Consider the following 21,811-nt stretch of genomic DNA (forward strand, 5'->3'; position numbering starts at 1 on the left):
TCGTCCTGAAGAAATTACAGCCGCGTGCGGCCTATACATTTTAGCGGGGAACGCGAATAACGGGCAAACGGGGCCCCACGACGTGTTAAAAAGGGGTTCAACTTATCGACAAAAACGGCAAAAAACCTGCGTGACGGTGGCGCTCAGTTTGCACGTTATCTCGGCCGCGGCGGGTCCGCCGGGAAAGAAGTACGGCCTCGCGCGACCTATAAATTTAGCGGGGAACGCGATTAAGGTCCAATCGGGGCCGCTCTAGGGGGTAAGACTCGAATTTTGAAAAAAATCGTCAAAAGTGATAAGGAGCGTCCATAATTTCCCTCCAATATCCACTAAAGCAGTACAGAAAATCGCCAGTACAGTGAACATTTTAAACAACAATGTAATTGTAGTTGCTTCAACTAAATTTATCAGTAGAACAAATGTATTATCTAACTTTATTATTCTGGTTCTATTAACTATACCATTTAGGTAAATTTAACTAAAATTTAGTTACTTCAACTAGTGTTTTGAAAGCCTATAGGCTAACATACGGATATTGTCCTGGGAAAATTCGCAAATCCGGAGTGTCTTCTGAAATTCCGGTGGAGCGATTCAGCCCATGAAGGACGACGGAAATGTGACATTGCAAGATGTCCGAGAGTGGCAACAGAATAACCCAAACATACAGAAGATAGTTTCTAAACTCTCCAGGGACGGTGCAATGTTTGATCATTTTGGAAAGTTGTATGTCATCCGGACAAGGTGTTCCACCGCCATCCGCTATCCATTGTGAATGGAGAAGAGGGGATGGTCGCACGGCTAACAAGGCCCAGATTCTGTTATAAAGGTTTTACGACCACAAAGCAGATTATCATCCAGGGTGAAAAGAAACGTACCAAAGCATAAAATGTCATTTCTTTTTGACCGGTATGCGAGAAATGGTACGTAACTACGTGCAGGCGTGCCGTGTTTGTGCGTGTGTAAAACCACTGAATCGCAAACCAGAAGATCGGATGTACACCCGAGTCCCACGTTAACCTTGGGAGGTGCTGACTGCTGAGCATCGATATGTGTCCGTACCCTCGGTCTAAGACGGGTAAGACAACGATTTTTGTAGTAACTGATTGTTACTGAGAAGAGGTGACTACCAAATCAATTGTAAACACCCTCGAACGAGAGTTTATCCCGCAGTTCGGGTTTAAGGCGATGAAAAAGGCACTCAAGTTTATCTATTACACGTTTTGTTCTTCATAAGAAACTGAGAAAACTGAAACACCAGTTGCACGGACACATCACGTGCACTCGGAGGGGGGTAAGTATTTCGTAGTCATTATCGCAACAACCGTGAATTTCCTATCGAAATCCGAGAGAGCGCGACCGATAACCGGTCTGGTCGTCACTTGCCGAGCCAACGGGAAACGGTGGCAACAGCTTTTGCCAGACTATCGACATGCAAAATTTGAACTATACCTGTATATTGTACTAAACTAAATTTGTTGTTATATCGTTGTGCAATAAAAGTCGGGTTGTCAATTCAGAACATGTTCGTTACTCATTTTAATCATATAACACCTACAACATTGTGTTTCAATTATTCATATTTTACGATGCTGTATGCAGTTAAAACCAATAAACAAAATATTAATTTTCCTTTATAACTTACTTATTTTCGGTAAAAATTCGTAATTTTTTTCAAAAGTATCAACTAAAAAAAAAACACATACTCTAATTAATATAGCCTTTACATGATTTCATTTTTAATTACTATATTACATATTACATAAATATATTTTAGCAACGAAAATCACTATAAATGTGTTGAGTTATAATTCAATGATAAATGTTTGCATACGAAAAACTATTTTGAACGAAGACCGTCTAACAGCCTATATTTCTAAGAATGTTTTATTAAATATCAATTTTTAATTTATTTTATTACTAGCTAGGGTTACCAGGTCTTCGTCTGTGTCATCACTCAATTATCTATGGATAGGATTTCATAGGTTTATTTGTTGTCCGGGAGTTGTTAATTATAATGATATATTATTATTATGTTGACCCAGAAGAACAAGACAGAAATTAAGTCTTGATATTTTATATGCGTTTAAGGTTGAACTACGAAAGATTTTTAATACAAATCAACGTTTAACAGAAAAACAATATTGGAAGATTCATCAAGAAAAATAGACTAAAAACTTTTTTTAAAAAAACAGGTAAGTGGAGTATGTTGCTCTCTTGTAAATATTAAAACACTTGAATACGAATAGATAATACACAAATAGTAAATAATAATCGTTTTGAACAGCAATCTACAAAAGCTAAAACAAATTTCATAAATTAAGCTTTTCATCATAATCCTACTATTATTTATGATTATGATTATCGGATATCTCGTAATTGAACAGTATTTTCTTGGAGATTATACTTTTCTAGAATATAATATATTATAAAATAAGATATTATCTTGCATTTAAAGGGAAATTCCAAAAGTTTAATCAGAAATAGCAGGGCTTTAATGAATTTCCCATGTTTTTTTTATGGGATATGTCAAGGATTTTACGGTAAATGTATTCTTTTTCTATGAAATATCAAGCCTTTAATGGAATTTATGAGAAGTGTAAATTATACTATTTGAAATGTCATTGAGTTAATGAAAAATGTTGAGGATTTTATGGTAAAATGATTGTTTTTGAAGAAATATCAATCTTCTAATGGGAAATGTAAAAAATTTAATAAGAATTGACAAGTATTTTATGGGAAATGTATGTTTCTCTGTGAAATATCAATCTTCTAATGGGAGATATTTTGCGTATAAGAGCGGTGACTGGTTTTCGTGCGGCGGCAGTAAGATGCTTCTTCCATCAAGTCAATCACCAGGTTTGGAATTCAGAACGAAGTCACGCCCATGCGCACAAGTCAGCCACCCGGTACCGCTCTTATTCTGAATAGAGTATAATATCAAATTTTATGGATTTAATGGGAAATGTCACAATTAGAATTGTTTAGTATTATGTTAGATACTATGCTTTCTAGAATATATCAAGCAATCAATGAGATATGTCATGATTTTGAAGAGAATGTCAACGATCTTATCGATTATGTATACCTATACGAAACTGGTATCAAACATTTGATAGGTTTTGCAAGGCCGTTTTTGAATTTTACTTGAACCTCTACTTTTTTGGTGAATATGTCAAAAATATAACGATCCCAAAAAAAAATCTTGACAAGTTATTCTGATAAAAGATTTCAGAAATTTAATTTTTTAGCCTTTTTTATTCAACTTGGTTTTTATTAGTTATAGATTTTTTATAAGTTATACATTTTAAATTAAATAAAAATATCTTTATTTAATAAAAAATTTAATTCAATAAAAAAAATCATAAAAATTATTTTTCTGGAAGCCACATTGATTCAAATGATGACTATCGTTTTTGTAAATTTTAGACTTTTTTACCCTAATAAAATGTTTGTATTAAATACCTAGAATTTTTTTTATACAACTTGCTATTTTTTTTATGCAACAACTTTGCATCTGCTAACAACCATTAGTCACAATTTAGTGTCCTTTGGCAACAATTTAGTGATAATTTTTCATCTAATGGCAACCGTTTGGCGACAATTTGAATTTTTCTCCGATAAAAATTATATTAATTCAATTAAATTTTTTTTTAGTTATCGATGTTATATAAAAATATCTTTATTTGATAAAAAAAATCTGTATTGATTAAAAATAGACTAAATACGAATTTTGGGAAATCTCAAAGGGAATCAGGGGTACTAGAAAAATTCGTAAATGACAATTACATAATGGGAAATGTTTGCTATTCTGTATTTCTGTGAAATATCAAGCCTCTATAACTGGAAATGTCATAGAGCTTATGAGAAGTGCATAGAATTATATTTTAAAAGTCAGGGATTTAATGAAAAATGTCAATGCTTTTATGGAAACTTAATGGTTTTTGAGGAAATATCAATCCTCTAATGGAAGATATCTTGCTTCTATACTCTATTCAGGACAAGAGCGGTACCAATTCTCTCTTTTCTAATTTCAAATGATATGGATTCAGTGGGAAATGTCATAGATTTAATAAAAATTGTTTAGTATTATAATGGAGATTATGATATTCTAGGATATATCTTGAATCTTAGGGTAAATATCACGAGTTTAATAAGATGTATCAATTTTTTATGAGAAATGTCATGCCTAGGTTAGGTTCAAATCCTCATATTTTTAAATTTATTTTTATTTGATAAATCTCTTCCAATATTGATTTTCTTTTGCCGATTGAATTGTGTTGAAAATATGTCGTAGTTCAACCTTAAAACGCATATAAAATGTCAAGACTTAATTTCTGTCTTGTCTTTCTGGGTCAACAAAATAAGAATATATTACTATAATTAACAAAGTTATTAATTTTTAGTAGCCTAACAACAATAAAAACAAAATTAATTTTGTTATTTACTAGTTTTGAGTAAAAATTCCCGTTTTTCCTTGTTTTATCATGAATAAGATTTTGGGCTTGGTACGAATTTTTGTTTTTTAATCGATTTACGCTAGGTTTATTTTCGTAACTCTTTCTTTATTATCATAGAAACGAAAATCAACAATAAAAATAAATAAATTAAATTAAATTAAATGTCAAACAAAATGTAGCGTGCTACTAGATAATTATCCACTGCACCATAACAAAAAACATATCTATAATGTCTCAATTTTCCTTGCAGAGGAAAAATGACTAGTGGCATGTTACTTATGATATATAAGAACAAATTTTTTCCCCCATTATTTTGAAAAGTAGGATTTTTTTATTTTTATCCTCTCAAGGATCTAGATCCAATTTTTTATAAGAAACCGGCCTATAAATGGAAAATTAAAACTGTGCCCCAAAAGATGATAACAGACACAAAAAAAAACCACAGAACTTTACTTGATATTTTTCCTCTACAAGGAAAATCTATGAATTATAAATATGTTTTTGTTAATAAGTAACCATGACAGCAAAAACGTCTATTTTGAAAAATCAGTTAGAAAAAGGTGGGTAAGTGGATGTCGCTCTGCTGTACAGTAGGTTACAAGTGGGTCACTGTATAATGGATAGTATTAAATTTGAATTCAATGATATAATATCACTGTATAAGAAAAACGATTCTGAGTGGAGACGGTTTGTCAGTCTAGGTATTAGACATACCTATTATAAGTATACTTATCTATAGTAGGTAATAAAAAAAAATTGACCTATAATCTAGGTATTAATAATAAATTCCAAATTAATCATATCACAGTATCCATCAGGTAACGCGTTATACATCAACAACAAACCGTGGTACTATCATAGATATGAAATAGTATATTTTAGAAGTTTCAAGTACCCACAAATAATATTATACAATCATTACAATCACAACAAAATAACTAAAATAGTTATTCCAGGTTTTTCAATATGTAATTTCGTCCAAATTTGAATTTAAATTACTATAAAAATAAACTGTGCTTATGTATTTCTTAGAATTTTTGGTAACAGAATTAAATATTTACATGAAATCTTGTTTCAAATTGTCAATCCTTAGATATAAAAGTTGAACATTTTATAAATTTTTAACTACAAAATAATTATTCAATTTTAAATTTGATAAATTTTGTCAAAATTTCAACTTCAAATGCTTATAAAAAAAATGTGTGCCTATGTATTTTTAATATTTTACAATTGCTATTGTAACAATATATCAGGAGCCTTGCATTAAATTTCCACGCATTTTTACCAAACAAATAAAATTTTATTGATATTTATAGAAAAAAAAACTAAAAAAATTGAAAACTGACCATGTCCGTAAACAGCTCAAAAAGTGTCAAATTATTTTCAAAATTTCATCGTATATAGAAAATACCAATACAAACATTCAGTGACATTTTCAAGTATCTACAGTCATTCGTTTTTTAATTACAACAAAATAAGAAAATCGTTACATGAGAAATCGAGTGAATATCAAATGTTGTAAAAATATGAATTTCAAACGCTCATAAAAATTTAATTTGAGTTTCTTATAGACATTTTTTTTTTTGATAAAGGTAGATTAACCTATAAGGAATCTTGTATTACATTTAAAAATCTTAGTTCTAAAAAGAAAAATTTTACGAATTATTAACTCAAAATAATTTGCTAATTTTCGTGATTTTTACATATTTTGTCAATTTTTGAACTTTAAATGCTAATAAAAAAAAACTGTGACTAAGGATTTTTAATATTTTTCAAATCTCATTGTAACAATATAGTAGGAACCTTGTATTAAATTTTCAAGTATTTTTACTCAACAAATAAAGTTTTATTGACAATCATAGAAAAAAAAAAACTAATTAAATTGGAAACTGAAACTGTCCGTAAACAGCTCAAAACAAATTAAAATATTTTGGAAATGTTATCATGTATAGAAAATGGAAATATAAACAACCAGTGAAAATTTCATGTATCTACAGTCATTTGTTTTAAAGTTACACCAAAAACCAAAATCAATTTTCTCGAAAACAAATTTTGCGTAAATATTCCCGTTTTTCCTTAATTTTTCTTTTGTTTTTCACGGCGCTTTTGAAAACAATTGGAAAAATTTTACTTTTGACCTCCCCAAAGTACCAACTAGATTCACTTTCCTATCAGAAAAGGTACTGTTGAAGAAAATCCAAGCACTTTTACTGTCCTAAAAGGTGATGACGGACAAAAAAAAAGTAAAAAAAAAAAAAAAAACACACATCATTGTAAAATCAATACATTCATCGTTCCACTCAGAATCTAAAATTAATATATGCAAGTTATATATTCTCTAACATAGAAAATACATTGCATACATAAATACTTACACACGAACCCTACACGTTTCAAATCGTCTACAAATTTACAAAAAAAAAAATAACAATTATTACGATCAGAACAAACAAAAAAAAAGTAATCAAACATTTTGTCAACATGGTTAACGGTAGTGATTCCATATATTTTGGTATACTAAACATTTTTTTGGGCCAAAACTTTAATGTAACATTGTACATTGCAATGTACAAAACATTATGTAATCTACTCATTAATATATTTTCCACTATTTTGGGTATTGGCTTTTGTAATTTTCCGTCACAAAAAAAAAAAAAGTCAAAGCAAAAAAGAATATATAACTTATATAAAATATTAAAACTGTCTAATTACAAAAACACAAATCAACTAATTATTTATTGTGTCTGTGTATGTAAAAAAATGATGGTCAGAAATTTAATTATTTTTTACATAATTATAGTGTTCTAAGAATCAAGCAGTATTATAAAAATTTAAGAAAAATTTAAGAAAACCAATAAAAGTATAAATCACACACATATTGTAAGATAATTTGACCTTCGTAGATTAAAATATCAAATACATAGGACCACTACCGTAATAATCATTATGGAACCATTTGAATATAATTAATAAAAAAATATGTTTTTAATGTGAATGTATATTATCTTACTATAACACACTATGACACCATTAGGTACACCAATCATTCAATATATAACAAAATAAAAAACAGTTATACATTTAAATGTGTCTAAATCTTACAAACGTAGGTACAACACGAAAAATTTTACATTCATACTAATCCATTTTAATCTGTTAATATTTTTTTTTAATAAGTGTTGATTGACATATTATGAATTTAAAAGTTAAGATTATTATCTAGGGCATCTCGAAAGCTTTATTGATTTATATCTTAATTACAAAGCAAGTTCGTATTATGAGCATTTTGAACCTGTACATTTTTTGTACATTTTAAAAATACGTTTATAAGTTGCATTAAAATCAAAATGGACATCCACATTTTCACGTTAGCAATATGCGGATAGCGAAAACGAACAGACCTATCGGAGTTATAAACTATCTATTGGGATCATATTTGCTGTGGTTAAGCACTGTTTGGTATCTCCCGGATGGGTGACCCCCCGGTTTTTAGTGAAAAATCGTCATCCCACATGTATGATAGACATCTGCACACGTCTTGTTCAAAACCAACGGGGTACGAGATAGAAAAGTACAAACAGCTATAATCAAACACATTAATACTTTATAATAAGGAACACAACACCACTATAATAACAGTTATGATTTTGTGTTTGCTTTGGAAAAGTTATTAAATCTTAACATAAAACAAAATATGTTTTAGTAATTTTCCAAGAAATTTACCTTGAACCGCACACCAATTTGATGGAAATTCATACAACAGATTCATATCAAATGGCTCTGCTGTTGCTACAAAAAAAAAAAACACTTTCTAGGTACTTAAATAATAAACTCATTTAATTTTTCGAAACTTCTAGCTAAAAGTAAACATTTATTATTGTATCTATTAAGATTTGTGTTGTGATTTCCATATTCCAAACGTACAATTTAGATAATTTACGTTCAGAACATTCTATTTCTTATTGTTAGATTTAAATTTTTAATATTAAGTACAGTAAATGGACTTTACTACCAAATTTTAAGTTCAGAATATTTTCTGTGTTCTCTTATCTGTTTTTTTAAATTTTTTTTATCTTAATTCGAGTTTTACTCGTCACTGCAGGCATTACAATATTAAAATAACGAATAAAACCAACCAGAGACAAAGATAACATTTTAACATGTAAATTTGATAGTATATTATATAAATTTCCTGTAATATTAAAGCTATCAACACAAAACAAACTTTGCTGAATGCAAATTGTCTATTTTGTAAGTTTGTAAAACTGAGACAACTCGTGCAGCCATCACGTCCTCAATGATTATTTAATTGTTTAATTAAAATTCAACTATGAATAAGGTAATATTTTCAATATATCTAGCAACATTTTTACTTAGCATCAATTATTACCATCCTTTATAATATCTCAGCACATGTGTTATTATTAAGATTTAAGACATTTGAAAAAATATATGACTATAGGCACTGGCCAACTATCTACAATTATGTTTAAACAATATATATTTATATATGTTTATACTTATAAAATAATAATATATTAACAAATACGTTGACTACATATTCTGTCATTATGTTTTGTAACCCTGATTAATTACATTAATTTTAAGTAATACCTACAGTTTAAAATTTAAATGGCATTAAGAGGGCAAGCAATTTTATGGACAAAATTACTGAGAAATAAAAATTCTTCCTGTTCTCAATATATATATTTCAGTATAAAAATAACTCACTATGGTCAATATTAACTGGTTTAGGCTTTTTTCCTGACTCCACTGGAATTAAAAACAATTAAAAAACTTAACAAACTATCGAAAGTGTTTTTTTTTTTCATTTAATTTTTCGTGTATATTTTAATATCACCATATTTGCATATTTTGAATTTTCATTCATATAATGGAGTTTTTATATGTATACAATCAGTGGTTTGTTCGTATATACTTTAGAAAGGCTTAGTTCAATTTTTTTTCAAAAACCATTTATTCTGCATTAACCCTCACAAAATAATTAACAATAAACAAAATTCAGGTAGTTAAATTTATTCCATAAAGATTAAAAATAAACACTACGAATTAAAAAAAATTGTATTCAATCATATACGTAAATGTCATGCGTTATACTTACGTACTTACGTTATACTTACATGAATTAATGAATTTAAAGAAGCGATGTGCATGTGCTAGTTAATATATAAGTAATTCATAGTTATTATATTATGTCTTAAATTTTAAATTAAATCTTCTAACTAGGTTATTATTGTTGTATTCAAGTTACCATTACCTACTGACCATCGCATAAAATATAACTTACTATGTTTCCTTGCAGTGGCTAAATTAAAACAAAAAATTGTTGCTTCATATTTTATTTTAAAAATGTCATCGTTTAAAATCACCACAAAGCGTCACATAGTCATTATTCATGAGCAGGTACTAAAACAATATTTTTTGGGGTTCCCATGCGCCACTTCACTCCACATCTTATCAAAACTATAAATACTTATAAGTATTAGTTATTTTATAACTAATTAACTACTGGTTCAATAAAAAAAAATATGCGTGATAATAATAATTTTAATTATAATACAAAAATGTGTACCATCTGAACCTATATCATCATAGGCGTGTTTACACTGCCCCCCCCCCCCCCAAAGGCCGACTGCGCCTCCAACAAAATCATGCCAGGATAAAAAAAAAGTCGTGCGGTGTGTACCCTTCAGTAGCTATAGATTTTGATTAATTGTAATTTTTTTTTTATTACGCATTTATTAATTAGTGATTATATTATATCATATAATATTATTATGTTCATCAATTCTTTATAACTACATAACATGGTACTGTTGTGCCCATTTACCAGGTCTTGCGCTGTGATAAACAGATTAAATAAAATTGTATCTAACCTGTGATAATATAGTTTTATCAGCTGAAAATATCCGATTTACCCACGATAATCATTTCAAAAATGTGTTTAGATATTTTACGACTTGTTAAAATAATTTAAATTTTGTCAGAAACTCAAAATATTTATTATATTGATTAGTTAATAGTTTTACAATTTGTATGTTGTTTACCTTGTATAATGGATGGAAAAAAAAGTATTTTTATTGTTTCGACGATGGTTATACTTTTTGATCATAATTAAAAAATATTCCTACCATTGTGAATTTTGTAATATAAAAAATGACAGTTTCTTCATGTCTAAAAAAAATAGGTCTCCCAATTTAAAAATGTTGTTGTGCACCTTCGGCCGCCAAGGTCTGAACACGCCTATGTATACCATTTTGACCATCAAAGCTATATATTTTATATCTTATAAGTTATACTTACATTTATTTACTAATTCTCTATTTAGTTTAGCTGGTACATCTAAAATATATTATTAATTATTTGATATAATTATTATATTATCTTCGTACATATACGGTCACTAACAGCCCGGTTCAAGGGGTAGGCGACATAGGCCCACGCCTAGGGCAGCATTTAAGCGGCACTTAAGTAGAGGGCGGCATTTTAAAAATACTGATAATATTATATTGTTAGGGGTGACAAAATTTGATTTTGCCTAGTTCACTATTTTTGCTTGAGCCGGTCTTGGTCACTAGGTAGGTACATTAAATGTACCTATACTATTAAATATTAAGTTATACAAAAAACCGGACAAGTGCGAGTCGGACTCGCGCACGAAGAGTTCCATACCATATATCGTTTATAAACATATGTTGGCAACACTGCAGTTATATTATATATTCTAGGATTTTTAGTATTTATTGTTATAGCGGCAACAGAAATACATAATCTGTGAAAATTCCAACTTTCTAACTTTCATGGTCCATGTATAGGTCCCGTTTTACCGTACAGAACCATAAAGATCATTCGCGTAAAAAAAATTAAAAATAACTATTTCACAGGTACCTTATAACTTTAATATAATATTATGTAAAAATAAAATTACCATCGAAACCCTGTTGTAGTAATAATGCTGTTAAAAATGTAGATAATAAAGGTCAGGATCCAGTATTTTTAATAGATTGATATATATTGTAGAATAAATTATGTCTCAGTGTGACTACTACGTTATAGGCTTATAATAGCTAAGTATGCAACTAAATTTCGTACATAGGAATATATTAATAATAGTTATAAATTTACAATACAATCAATATCGAATTCACTAATATATTTTGTTTAATATATGTGGTCTTCGTGTCTTACTGTAACAAGCTAAAACACGAAAAAAAAATTAATTATTAGTTAGTATTAAATAAATACCTAAAACTTATGAGTATTATAGTTTGTAATATAATTTGGTTAAATTCTAATAATTATTTGGTGGGTAGCTTAAATAAATATCTTAAAAGACAATTCCAATGTTTTTTTTTTTTGAGTAAGATATTTTAAGATAATACTATATATTATATATTTTGAGCTGGGTACAACTTTTTTTTTCTAATTGATTTTCGGGAGGCCGATTTTTGTAAGTCTTTGTTTATTGTTATACAAACGGAAATCATCAATAAAAAAAAATTAAATTAAATTCTTAACAAAATGTAGCAAGCTACTAGATATTTTTCCACTGCACTATATCCATAAACATATATAATATGACTCCTCAATGTTCCTTGCAGAAGAAAAATATGCTATATACTTATATAGTTTTTTTTATCCCTCCGAGGACAGGTCCGGGCCTATAGCGCCTAAAGAGTACGTGAATCCGGGACTCAGTTTTTATGTAGAAATGTGCCTAACTTTCAATGCTCAATGGAAGAATAAAATAATCACTCATCGCTACATCTCAAAATCTATAAAACGTAAGAACTTAAAATTTGGAATATTGGTTTCTCTAACTATCTAGATGTGCAGTGAGAAAGGATTTCCGATAATCACATTTTTAAGAGATGGTAAAACAGGGATCTTGAAATTCGAGGTGAAAATTGAAACTTTTTTTTTGTTTATAAATTGTTGCCATTGGTTACTTTCGGGCAAATTAGGTACAAGCATGCATCAAATGTTCATGCTTATGGCTTCTAATAAATAAACTATATTTTAAAACCAAATATATGTCTGTAGCTTATAAACTCAAAAACTACTCAATTGAATTTGACGAAAATCTCAGAGATTGTTTTGGAATGTCAGAAAATTTGTTGAGTGAAAGTAGTTAAAGCCACGTTAAAAGATATACCATGAGCTAAATCCAATAGTACTCCACAAAGCTACACTGACGCTGATTTGTCCGTGAACTGAGCTACATTAAAACTGTGATACACTCAAACCGAGATACACCTATGTAACGTATAAACTATAAAGAATTTGCCACAAGAAATGACTGCTCTCGGGCGAAGCCGGGATCTTCAGCTAGTTAACTAATATTTATTAAAATAACATTGTAAGAAGTATAAATATGTTAACTCCAGGCTAACTATTACTTACCTTGAATCACGCACCAAGTTAATGGTTCCCGTCTAAAAACTACGAATAAATATTATGTATAAGTTGTGCACACATACGTATAATACTTAAATATACTAACACAAAGTATGTAAAATATTTACCCATTAAGAAATAATACCATTAAGGGATTAAAATTTAAAATATTCTTAATATTTTGAATATTTTATATAGGTACCTACCTAAATTTTGAAATTTCTCTAATCCTACATCTTTTGCCTATATATACCACAATTTAACTTAAATTATTTTAAATTATAAATCTTTTATTTGTATTTTAAAGGCACTCGTGCTCCACATAAATATGTCTTTTTTGATAATAATTGTTCAATTCCTTATTTTAAAATAACTATAAATATCTCATAGTTTATAACCATTCTTGATTTATTTTTAAAAATATTTTTTATTCTTTCTTTATAATCTCTGTCATGTATATTTTAATATCCGAAAATCTGGATGTTTATGACTGGAGTCCAGGTCTCTCCGAATTTTAATCACGTTCATATAATGTGATCTCCGTTAACTTAAATTATATCACATGAATAAATTATGGAAATAATCAACCAAACTAAAAAAATAATAAACTTTATTTTACAAGTTTCACCCCATCGAACAAATATTAAAGATTTCAATTCCTTATCGCAAATCATATTTGCTTGTTAATATTAATGTTTTATCCAATCTTGATTTTAGAATTCAAACTGCATACTTAAAATTGTACGTAGATAATAATTTCAGGTTATTAATATATTTATCACTAACTAAAAAATTTTGATATTATTTTAAAAGATTAATATATTTTGCAAAATAATTTTCAACAAAAAATATTACTCTGGTTATTTCATAGTTTAATAGCAACACATAATTATATGCTTCATATAGGTAGGTACTATATATTCTTTCATGTTTCTCGTTTTTAGTATTTAATAACTTATTGAAGTATAACTTATTATATTATTTTTTATGTTTTTTAAAGCATTATATGTACTTACATTTCTTTTTATTAGATAAATACAACTTTAGAAATCCTAAAATATATTAAATATTATAAACCATTATGTTGGTCTAATGTATAAAACTTAAGTATAAATACTTTAAATTTATATGTTACTAGCTGAACCCGTGCACTTCATTGGCCATTAAGTGTAAGTATCAACTATATGTGACTCAAACATTGTTCAATTCGTTATTTAATATTCGGTGTATGGTTTCAAAATTAATCTCAACTTTTCCGTTGCCCGGAATAAAAATTTTGATTCGCAGCAGTACATTATCAGGTAGGCAATCTACTTGCGGTAGACCGCGGACCCCGTGCTGTATGTACGTTAGTGTATGATTTAACTCTAAAGTATCAAAGTTATACCAAGTTTGTCGTATTCTACCTATGGTGGATTTATATAATCAATTAATACAAAATCCTAACCTAACCTAACCGTACTAAAATCAGATGAATAAACGCAAACGCATACAAATAAATTCATTCAAATCGGTCTAACCATTTAGGAGGAGTTCAGTCACAACACACGTACAGTAGAATTATTGCGCTTAGCAACAAGTCATTCTGCAATTCATTTTTATATTATATGAAATCAACGAACATGCCCGATTAACCAATAGAAACCAATATAATATAATGCACTGTTGCGCCACTGTTGTATTTTTCACATACAGATTTGAGATTTCCTACCTTTCTGGTGGATTTTCCTAAAATTTTATTTCATAAAAACACTAAAAACCTTCTCCTGGCAATTACAAACATCTTAAAAAAAATTTGAACCAAATCGGTCCAGGCGTTGTTGAGTTATGCGCTTACCAACACATTTTGCGATTCATTTTTATATTATAGATAAGTATAAAATATAATGTTAACAGATGAGATCAAGTGTAGTGCAATCTGCAGTTGTGTATTAGAATTTTCTTTAGATTACGGATCATATTATGTCTGAAAAGTACCGGAAACTCCCTAACATATATTATTATATTCCATTTGATATAGCATATCAAACGTTATAATGAGGTAACTTGTATTTCATAGAAATTAAATAAAGTACCCACCTACTTTAAATATATATATTTCATGTAATATTCTATTTAATTATTAGAATAACAATATATTCTTAGCGTGAAAAAAAAAATTGTTTACATTTATAAGCACATACATTAATTTACCAATATACGCCATAAAATACAACACAATAATACAAAAATCTTATGAATATATAATAATATAATATATAATATGAAGTTAAATAGCACAATAAATTCAATAATCTATGGTACGGAAATATCGACTCTATATAATTGGAGATTATATGTACTGGTCTGCAGAACCAAAAAATCCGATGATAAGAATAACAAAATATGAGGATACTCAAAAGCTGAGAAACACCCAGAATAAGGAATTATTCTAATAATAAATAATTTAAATACATTTTTACAATTATTTGAACAATTTGCAATCATTATCATTCAAAAAATGTTTTATTATTTACTTAGATACTAAATGTTATTTTAAACATATTTTCAATAATTATGTTTGAAAATTATTTTTAAAATTGTTGAAAAGGGTATTTTAATTATTTTTTATTTGTATAAAATATTATTTACATTACTATTTGGATGGCATTATGTTGTTAGAATAATATCCTACTTTGGGTGTCACAATTCACAAACCCTTTTTTATAAGTATCTATGTACCGATAGTTTGAAATTTGAATACACATCCATGTATTCGTATAACAATCTAGATGAAAATGGTCCTAACACTCCTAACACCCCTTAACTCTACCTTATATCTACGTAATATTAGTTATTAATAGTTATTAATAACTATTAAAATAGAATAAACTTTTCAAGAATAACACGCCTAGTAAGGTTATAAATGTTATTAATGTTATTTATTGAAAATCAGAATAGGACGTGGTCGAAAAAATTTGAATATCTACTAAAAATTACTTACCTGTAATGCATATGAAATCAAATATGAAGATGAAATAATTTTTATTGTTCAAACAATTTCATAGGTATTTAAACAATTTAACCTAAGGAAATCTACAACCCTTCATTAAATTGTAAATTATTATAGAAATAAACACAATGATCGATTTTTACTAGAATTTTCATATTGGGTAAATTTTTTTTAACTTTAAATACTCATTATTTTAAAAAGAGAAAAGTAAAAACCATATTTTTGAAAATATTTTCTTTACAAAATTGAATACAATTACAAAATAGCATTTTTTTTATGTGTTTTACTTTTTTAATTAAGAACTATAAGGTTTGGTTCAGAGTGAGTTTCTGTGTTTGTCTCAGTCATAGGCGCAAATAGGCAGGGGGGCTTTAGGGTCTAAGCCCCCCAAACATTTCCTACATTTTGTTTTAAGCTTATTCAATATTATCAAAGTAAAGCTTTATCCCCCCCCCCCAAGTCCTAAATGTTATTTGCGCCTATGGTCTCAGTAGCATATCTGAGGGAGTGGCAGGGCATTTCCTCCTCACTCCCCGTACATTTTACATGTACAACTAGTGTTTAATAAGTTAATATATCTATTTTCTTTGTTAACATAATCTTCAAAATATACATTATTAGTTACATAATCCTAAGCAAAATGTTTTTCTGAGAATTATGAACGAGTAGTAAATTAGATATAAATTGTAAGTTATAAGTTTATAATCTATCAAATTAAAAATGAATTTTGTCATTAGAAAAATAATAATAAAAAATAGTAACTTTCCAAACATTTTGTTTTTTAATGACTTCAAATTAAGTAAAATAAATATTTTCAATATTGTTAATACTTTTGAGTTGTCGAGTGTAAAAATTAAATTTACTGTTAGAATTAACTCGCTAAAATATTTTTTAAAAGTACTAAAAATATTATGTTGGCAAAAAACATACATCTGTTTAGTAAAACCCGTTAAAACAGAAATCAAAATAATATAATGTTTTATATCTATCAATTTTTCAATTTTTTAACATGTACTGGTATATTTAAGAGAAATTGTATTTATATAAACTACCACATTGTTTACACTTGCGCGTTTTGTCTCACTCTCAAAACGCACAAGATTAATTATTATCAGATTCTATTAGAGAACATATTTTATTTAAAATTATCAAACTTAAATATAACGTGATCTACATCCATAATTTTTTTTATGATTTATTGATACTTTAATTTTTAAGGAAGTTAGTATATAATAATATGTATATATTATTTAAAAATCAAAATATTTATAAAATTGTTATATTTAAAAATATATATATTTTTAAATCGTATGACGTTCTCTGTTTATAATAATTTACAATACTTTTTTATTTTCAATAATTATCACGTCTTATCTAGATATTCATGTATTTTTGTAATTTAATTTTAAGTGTATCTCATACCAATTTTAAGACGTATTGAATCGTCTTTTATGTTGTTGTCTTTTTTGTCGTTTTCTATATTCACAATAAATATTTTTTATTAGATATAGGTACTTTCATAGAGTTATCTATTTTCTTTATTTTAGATTCTGAGTGGAACGATGAAGGTATTGATTTTACAATGATGTGTGTTTTTTTTCTGTGTCTGTCATCACCTTTTAGGACAGTAAAAATTTTTAGATTTTCTTCAACAGTATCTTTTCTGATAGGAAAGTGAATCTAGTTGGTACTTTGGGGGGTCAAAAGTAAAAATTTCTCAGTAGTTTTCAAAAGCACCGTAAAAAACAAAAGAAAAATTAAGGAAAAATGGGAATTTTTACGCAAAATATGTTTTCAAGAAAATCGATTTTGGTTTTTGGTGCAACTTTTAAACAAATGACCGTAGATACATGCAATTTTTACTGAATGTTTATATTAGAATTTTCTAAAAAACAATGTCTTTTTTAAAATATTTTGACTTATTTTGAGCTGTTTAGAGACATTTTCAGTTTCCAATTTTTTTAGTTTCTTATAAATAAAAATTTAATACATTTATTTGTTGGGTACAAAAGCTTGACAATTTAATAGAAGGCTCCTAATATATTGATTCAAAGACAAATGAAAAATATTAAAAATCTATAGTCACATTTTTTTTTTAAGCATTTAAAGTTCAAATATTGACAAAATACGTAAAAATGACGAACATTTCCAAATTATTTTGAGTTAGAAATTCATAAAAATTTTCTTTCTAAATCTAACATTTGAAAACGTAGTGCAAGATTCCTCATAAATTTGTCTACCATTATAAAAAAAAAAAGTCTACTAGAAAGTCTAATTAAATTTTTATGAGCGTTTGAAATTCATAATTTTACAACATTTGATATTCACTCGATTTCTCATGTAATGATTTCATTATTTTGTTGTAATTAAAATAGGAATGACTGTGAACATTTTTGAAGTGAGAATTTTTAATTTTTACCAACTAAAAGTACCATCTAGAATTTCCTTCCATTCGAAGTTGATGATCAGAACATTTTTTCTACTAGTTAAAGTGTTTCCAGACCCATAATACATATATCATTGTCCCTGCTACACCGCATAATGATGCCTCTGAACAACTACTGCAACCGGCTTCAATATACAGCTATGTGTCCCATGAGGATTTACCCATTGCGATATCTCCTGAGATAATAAATATATCATAATTTTTTTTTTTTATTAGACTCACAATGGTAAGGACCACACATGTTTTATTTATTGATTTAATTAATTTTTTCGGTAAAAAAAGTATAAAAAATGTTTTGAAACAATTGAAGATAGTCATTTATAGGGTTTATTTTTGTGAACATTTTTGACTTTTTGACATTTTATTTTCATTAATTTCATGGTCTTTAATAATTTTTTTAGTTTATAAGTAAAACGAAAAAAACCCCGGTTTTTGTCCAAGCGGCGAGTCTCCCTTTGCGGCTAAAGGGTATATCCTCACAGGACACACTGTATAGCAGGGATCGAAACCGGTTAAAACCGCGGTTTTCTCATTTCTGAACACCGGAACTGGAACCAGAACCAAAAGCTTTGAAATACCGGATAAAAAACCGTAACCGAAACCTAAGACCTTAAAAAACCGTTTTCAAAACCCAAACCGAAACCATAGAATTGAAAAACCGCTCTTGTACTGTTCTTGAAAAACGGATTAAAATTTAAAACTAATGTCGGTTTCTTTGAATTCCATAAAGTTAATTATATTATTTGTAATTCTACTATTTTTATACGAAGAAATTATTATGTTTGGATTTATTGATAAAAATCCCAATGCAGTTATACTGAGTATTACGAAATATTAATATAATATATATTATTACTAAACTTATGATTGAAAATTGAAAATACAAATAATATAGTGTGATGTTAATGTAATATACAATATTAAATATTAATGTAATCGAATAATGATCTCAACCATAATATGGCAACATAATATTATGTCGAATGCAAAAGTAGGCATAAGGCACCTAAATTAGGTACAAAATATTCAAGTTAATAACACGAAATTAGTTCTGCTGAACGTTTATTTGTTATATCGTATATTGTACACTAATTATACAAAGTAGCCATATTTCAGGGCTTTAGACTCTGCCCTTATAATAGTTAATAGATAATAAAAATCGAATCTACAGTAATTAGACAGGAAAATAAAATGGAAATTTTTAAAAACCGTTCCAAAAACCAAAACCAAAAATTTTCTAAAACCGTTCTTTAAACCGATAAAATATTTGAAAAACCTTTTTTAAAACCGAAACCAAAACCAGAAAATTTAGAAAACCGTTCTCAAGAACTAAAACCGTAACCGTTAAAATTTGAAACGGTTTCGATCCCTGCTGTATAGTTTATCAATATTTGTTATTGTTAGACGTTAGTTATTGTAATTTTATATATTTGTGTATTCAAATATTATAGGCACACGCACGACGCACAACTATCCAACAAAATTATAAAAACTATCCAAGTAGGGGTATCAATAAAACTAAAAACGACTTACTCGAAGTAATAGCTAAAAATTAAAATTTAATAATTTAAAAAAATTATATATCAGGTAGGTACCTACATAATATTATCTATTGCCCACGATATAATACAAAATTAATCATTAAATTATAAAAATTATTTCTATACAATTATTGTAATATATTTGTTTATATTATAGATGTATAACCGTGGTATAAATGCAATATTATAAAAAAAAAAAATATGAACAACATCAAGACAATTTATATATTTCGAAAATATTTTTTTTCTTTTACGTTGTATTTAAAAAGCAATAATTATTAATTAATATTATATTTATTGTTTTTATGGTGTGATCAGTTACACCTTATCATAATAAATACTTTTTGTTCTAATTATGGTTAACTCAATAATATTATTAGTACAATAATTATTACTTATTTCTATAAATATATAAATGTATTCAAATATAGGTACCAACCCTAAATTAAATGTAATTATAGTTTGACAACACTTACGTATATCAACCGGTGTTATTATATTTTCTACAATGATTTTATTTAAAATACATACTAATAATAATAATTACAATTTACATATTAAGTAGATGGCTAATATTTACACGATTTGCAAATACAATAAGATCATATTGATTATCGTTACTCAGAGATATTATAATTACATAAATATTTCTTTTAATGTTCGAATGAATGTAAAAATGAAAACAAATGTTGTGCAAATAATATCTTCTGAAAAATGTACAATTTTGAATTAAGTCGACGCCAAACGCGCATTTGTTGCCTCCGTCTTACAAACGTAGAGCATAGCAAATTTTCAGTTCACAATTAGGTAGGTACACGTTTTAATCTGTAATTTCTAAAATTAGAGTGAATTTACCTCTTAAAAAAACTAAAGGTGAAAATATTATCTAAAGCATTTTGGTGGATATTATTGGCATTTTTACTAAGGAAGTTATGATAATTTTAAAATGTACGATTTAAAAATAGGCATAACTTGTTTCTTAAATAAAATATCAATAAAACCCTCCGATATGCTGTAGGTAACCTTTAAATTTTATAGGAGGTAAATTCACTCTAATTTTAGAAATTACAGAGTAAAATGTATTATTATGAACGTTATATTTGCCATGATGTACGTTTATAAAACGGAGACAACAATTAATGCATGTGTGGCATGTACATGAAGTTGGCCCCCCCACTTTGTCCGAATGATTTCAAAATACCACCAAATAATTGCAAATCCAGTTTCGCTAATTGCAAATCACCCAGTTTTGAGTAAACTCAAATTCAATGTTGGGGGAGGGGCCAACTTCATGCAGCCCCCCCCCCCACTTTTTCCGATTTTTTTCAAAATGCCGCCAAATAATTGCAAATTCATTGCAACTAATTGCAAATCGAGTTTTGCTAATTGCAAATCATTTTTTATATTTTTACGAATTTTCACTTTTTAGCCAGCCCCCCCACTTGTTCCGTTATTTTTTCAAATTACCACCAAATTAATTGCCAAATTCATGCAACTAAATGCCAAATCATTTTTTTATATTTTTTTACGTAATTTTTCAATTTTTTTAGCCCACCGCCCCCCCCCCCCCCCCCCCACCTTTATCTATTTCATATCTTAGAAGACATATTTACTTACCTAGATCCATTTTATTTAAATCATATTAGTATTTTTTTACTAAAATTGTTCTATTGGAACACTATCCAATTAGTACATAATATTTCTAAATTACTATATGCACCTATTGACTATTAGTTACCTTATGTTCAAGTAGGTAAAGAAATATATTTGTTATTTAAGTATAATACAAATTAGTTTTTATCTAAATACCATATTATCTAGATAAAAATTAGATAATCTTTATCTAATCTAGGTAAATGTAAAATGTATTTATCTTTATCTGTAGCTAGAAAAATGTATATACAATTATCTGTATCCTTTCTAGATATAGGTTTTCGTTATTTATTCTCAACACTGT

The 21,811-nt window shown here is 27.7% G+C and overlaps 1 protein-coding gene across 5 annotated transcripts in view; it reads right to left on the reverse strand.

Moving 5' to 3' along the window:
- Nucleotides 1–36: 36 nt before the first annotated feature.
- The window catches only part of LOC103309480, a 50,566-nt gene continuing 28,791 nt past the window's right edge, over nucleotides 37–21,811 (reverse strand). Inside the window, exons 11-25 of one of the 5 annotated variants that reach the window (XM_029486906.1) lie at nucleotides 20,331–20,357; nucleotides 19,847–19,858; nucleotides 17,290–17,343; nucleotides 13,892–13,927; nucleotides 12,882–12,920; nucleotides 11,667–11,675; nucleotides 11,407–11,433; nucleotides 10,782–10,820; nucleotides 9,766–9,783; nucleotides 9,599–9,634; nucleotides 9,189–9,230; nucleotides 8,181–8,246; nucleotides 7,468–7,476; nucleotides 6,833–6,859; nucleotides 37–1,684 (exon numbers count right to left, since the gene is read on the reverse strand). In XM_029486906.1, coding sequence (XP_029342766.1) covers nucleotides 1,632–1,684; nucleotides 6,833–6,859; nucleotides 7,468–7,476; nucleotides 8,181–8,246; nucleotides 9,189–9,230; nucleotides 9,599–9,634; nucleotides 9,766–9,783; nucleotides 10,782–10,820; nucleotides 11,407–11,433; nucleotides 11,667–11,675; nucleotides 12,882–12,920; nucleotides 13,892–13,927; nucleotides 17,290–17,343; nucleotides 19,847–19,858; nucleotides 20,331–20,357 — 494 coding nt within the window. In that variant the 3' untranslated portion in view covers nucleotides 37–1,631. The remainder of the gene's footprint in view (nucleotides 1,685–6,832; nucleotides 6,860–7,467; nucleotides 7,477–8,180; nucleotides 8,247–9,188; nucleotides 9,231–9,598; nucleotides 9,635–9,765; nucleotides 9,784–10,781; nucleotides 10,821–11,406; nucleotides 11,434–11,666; nucleotides 11,676–12,881; nucleotides 12,921–13,891; nucleotides 13,928–17,289; nucleotides 17,344–19,846; nucleotides 19,859–20,330; nucleotides 20,358–21,811) is intronic. The other 4 variants (XM_029486903.1, XM_016804469.2, XM_029486905.1 and 1 more) reach the window with 4 other exon arrangements.

This window comes from Acyrthosiphon pisum, chromosome A1 (genome assembly GCF_005508785.2).
Source record: "Acyrthosiphon pisum isolate AL4f chromosome A1, pea_aphid_22Mar2018_4r6ur, whole genome shotgun sequence".
Taxonomy (NCBI): Eukaryota; Metazoa; Arthropoda; class Insecta; order Hemiptera; family Aphididae; genus Acyrthosiphon; species Acyrthosiphon pisum.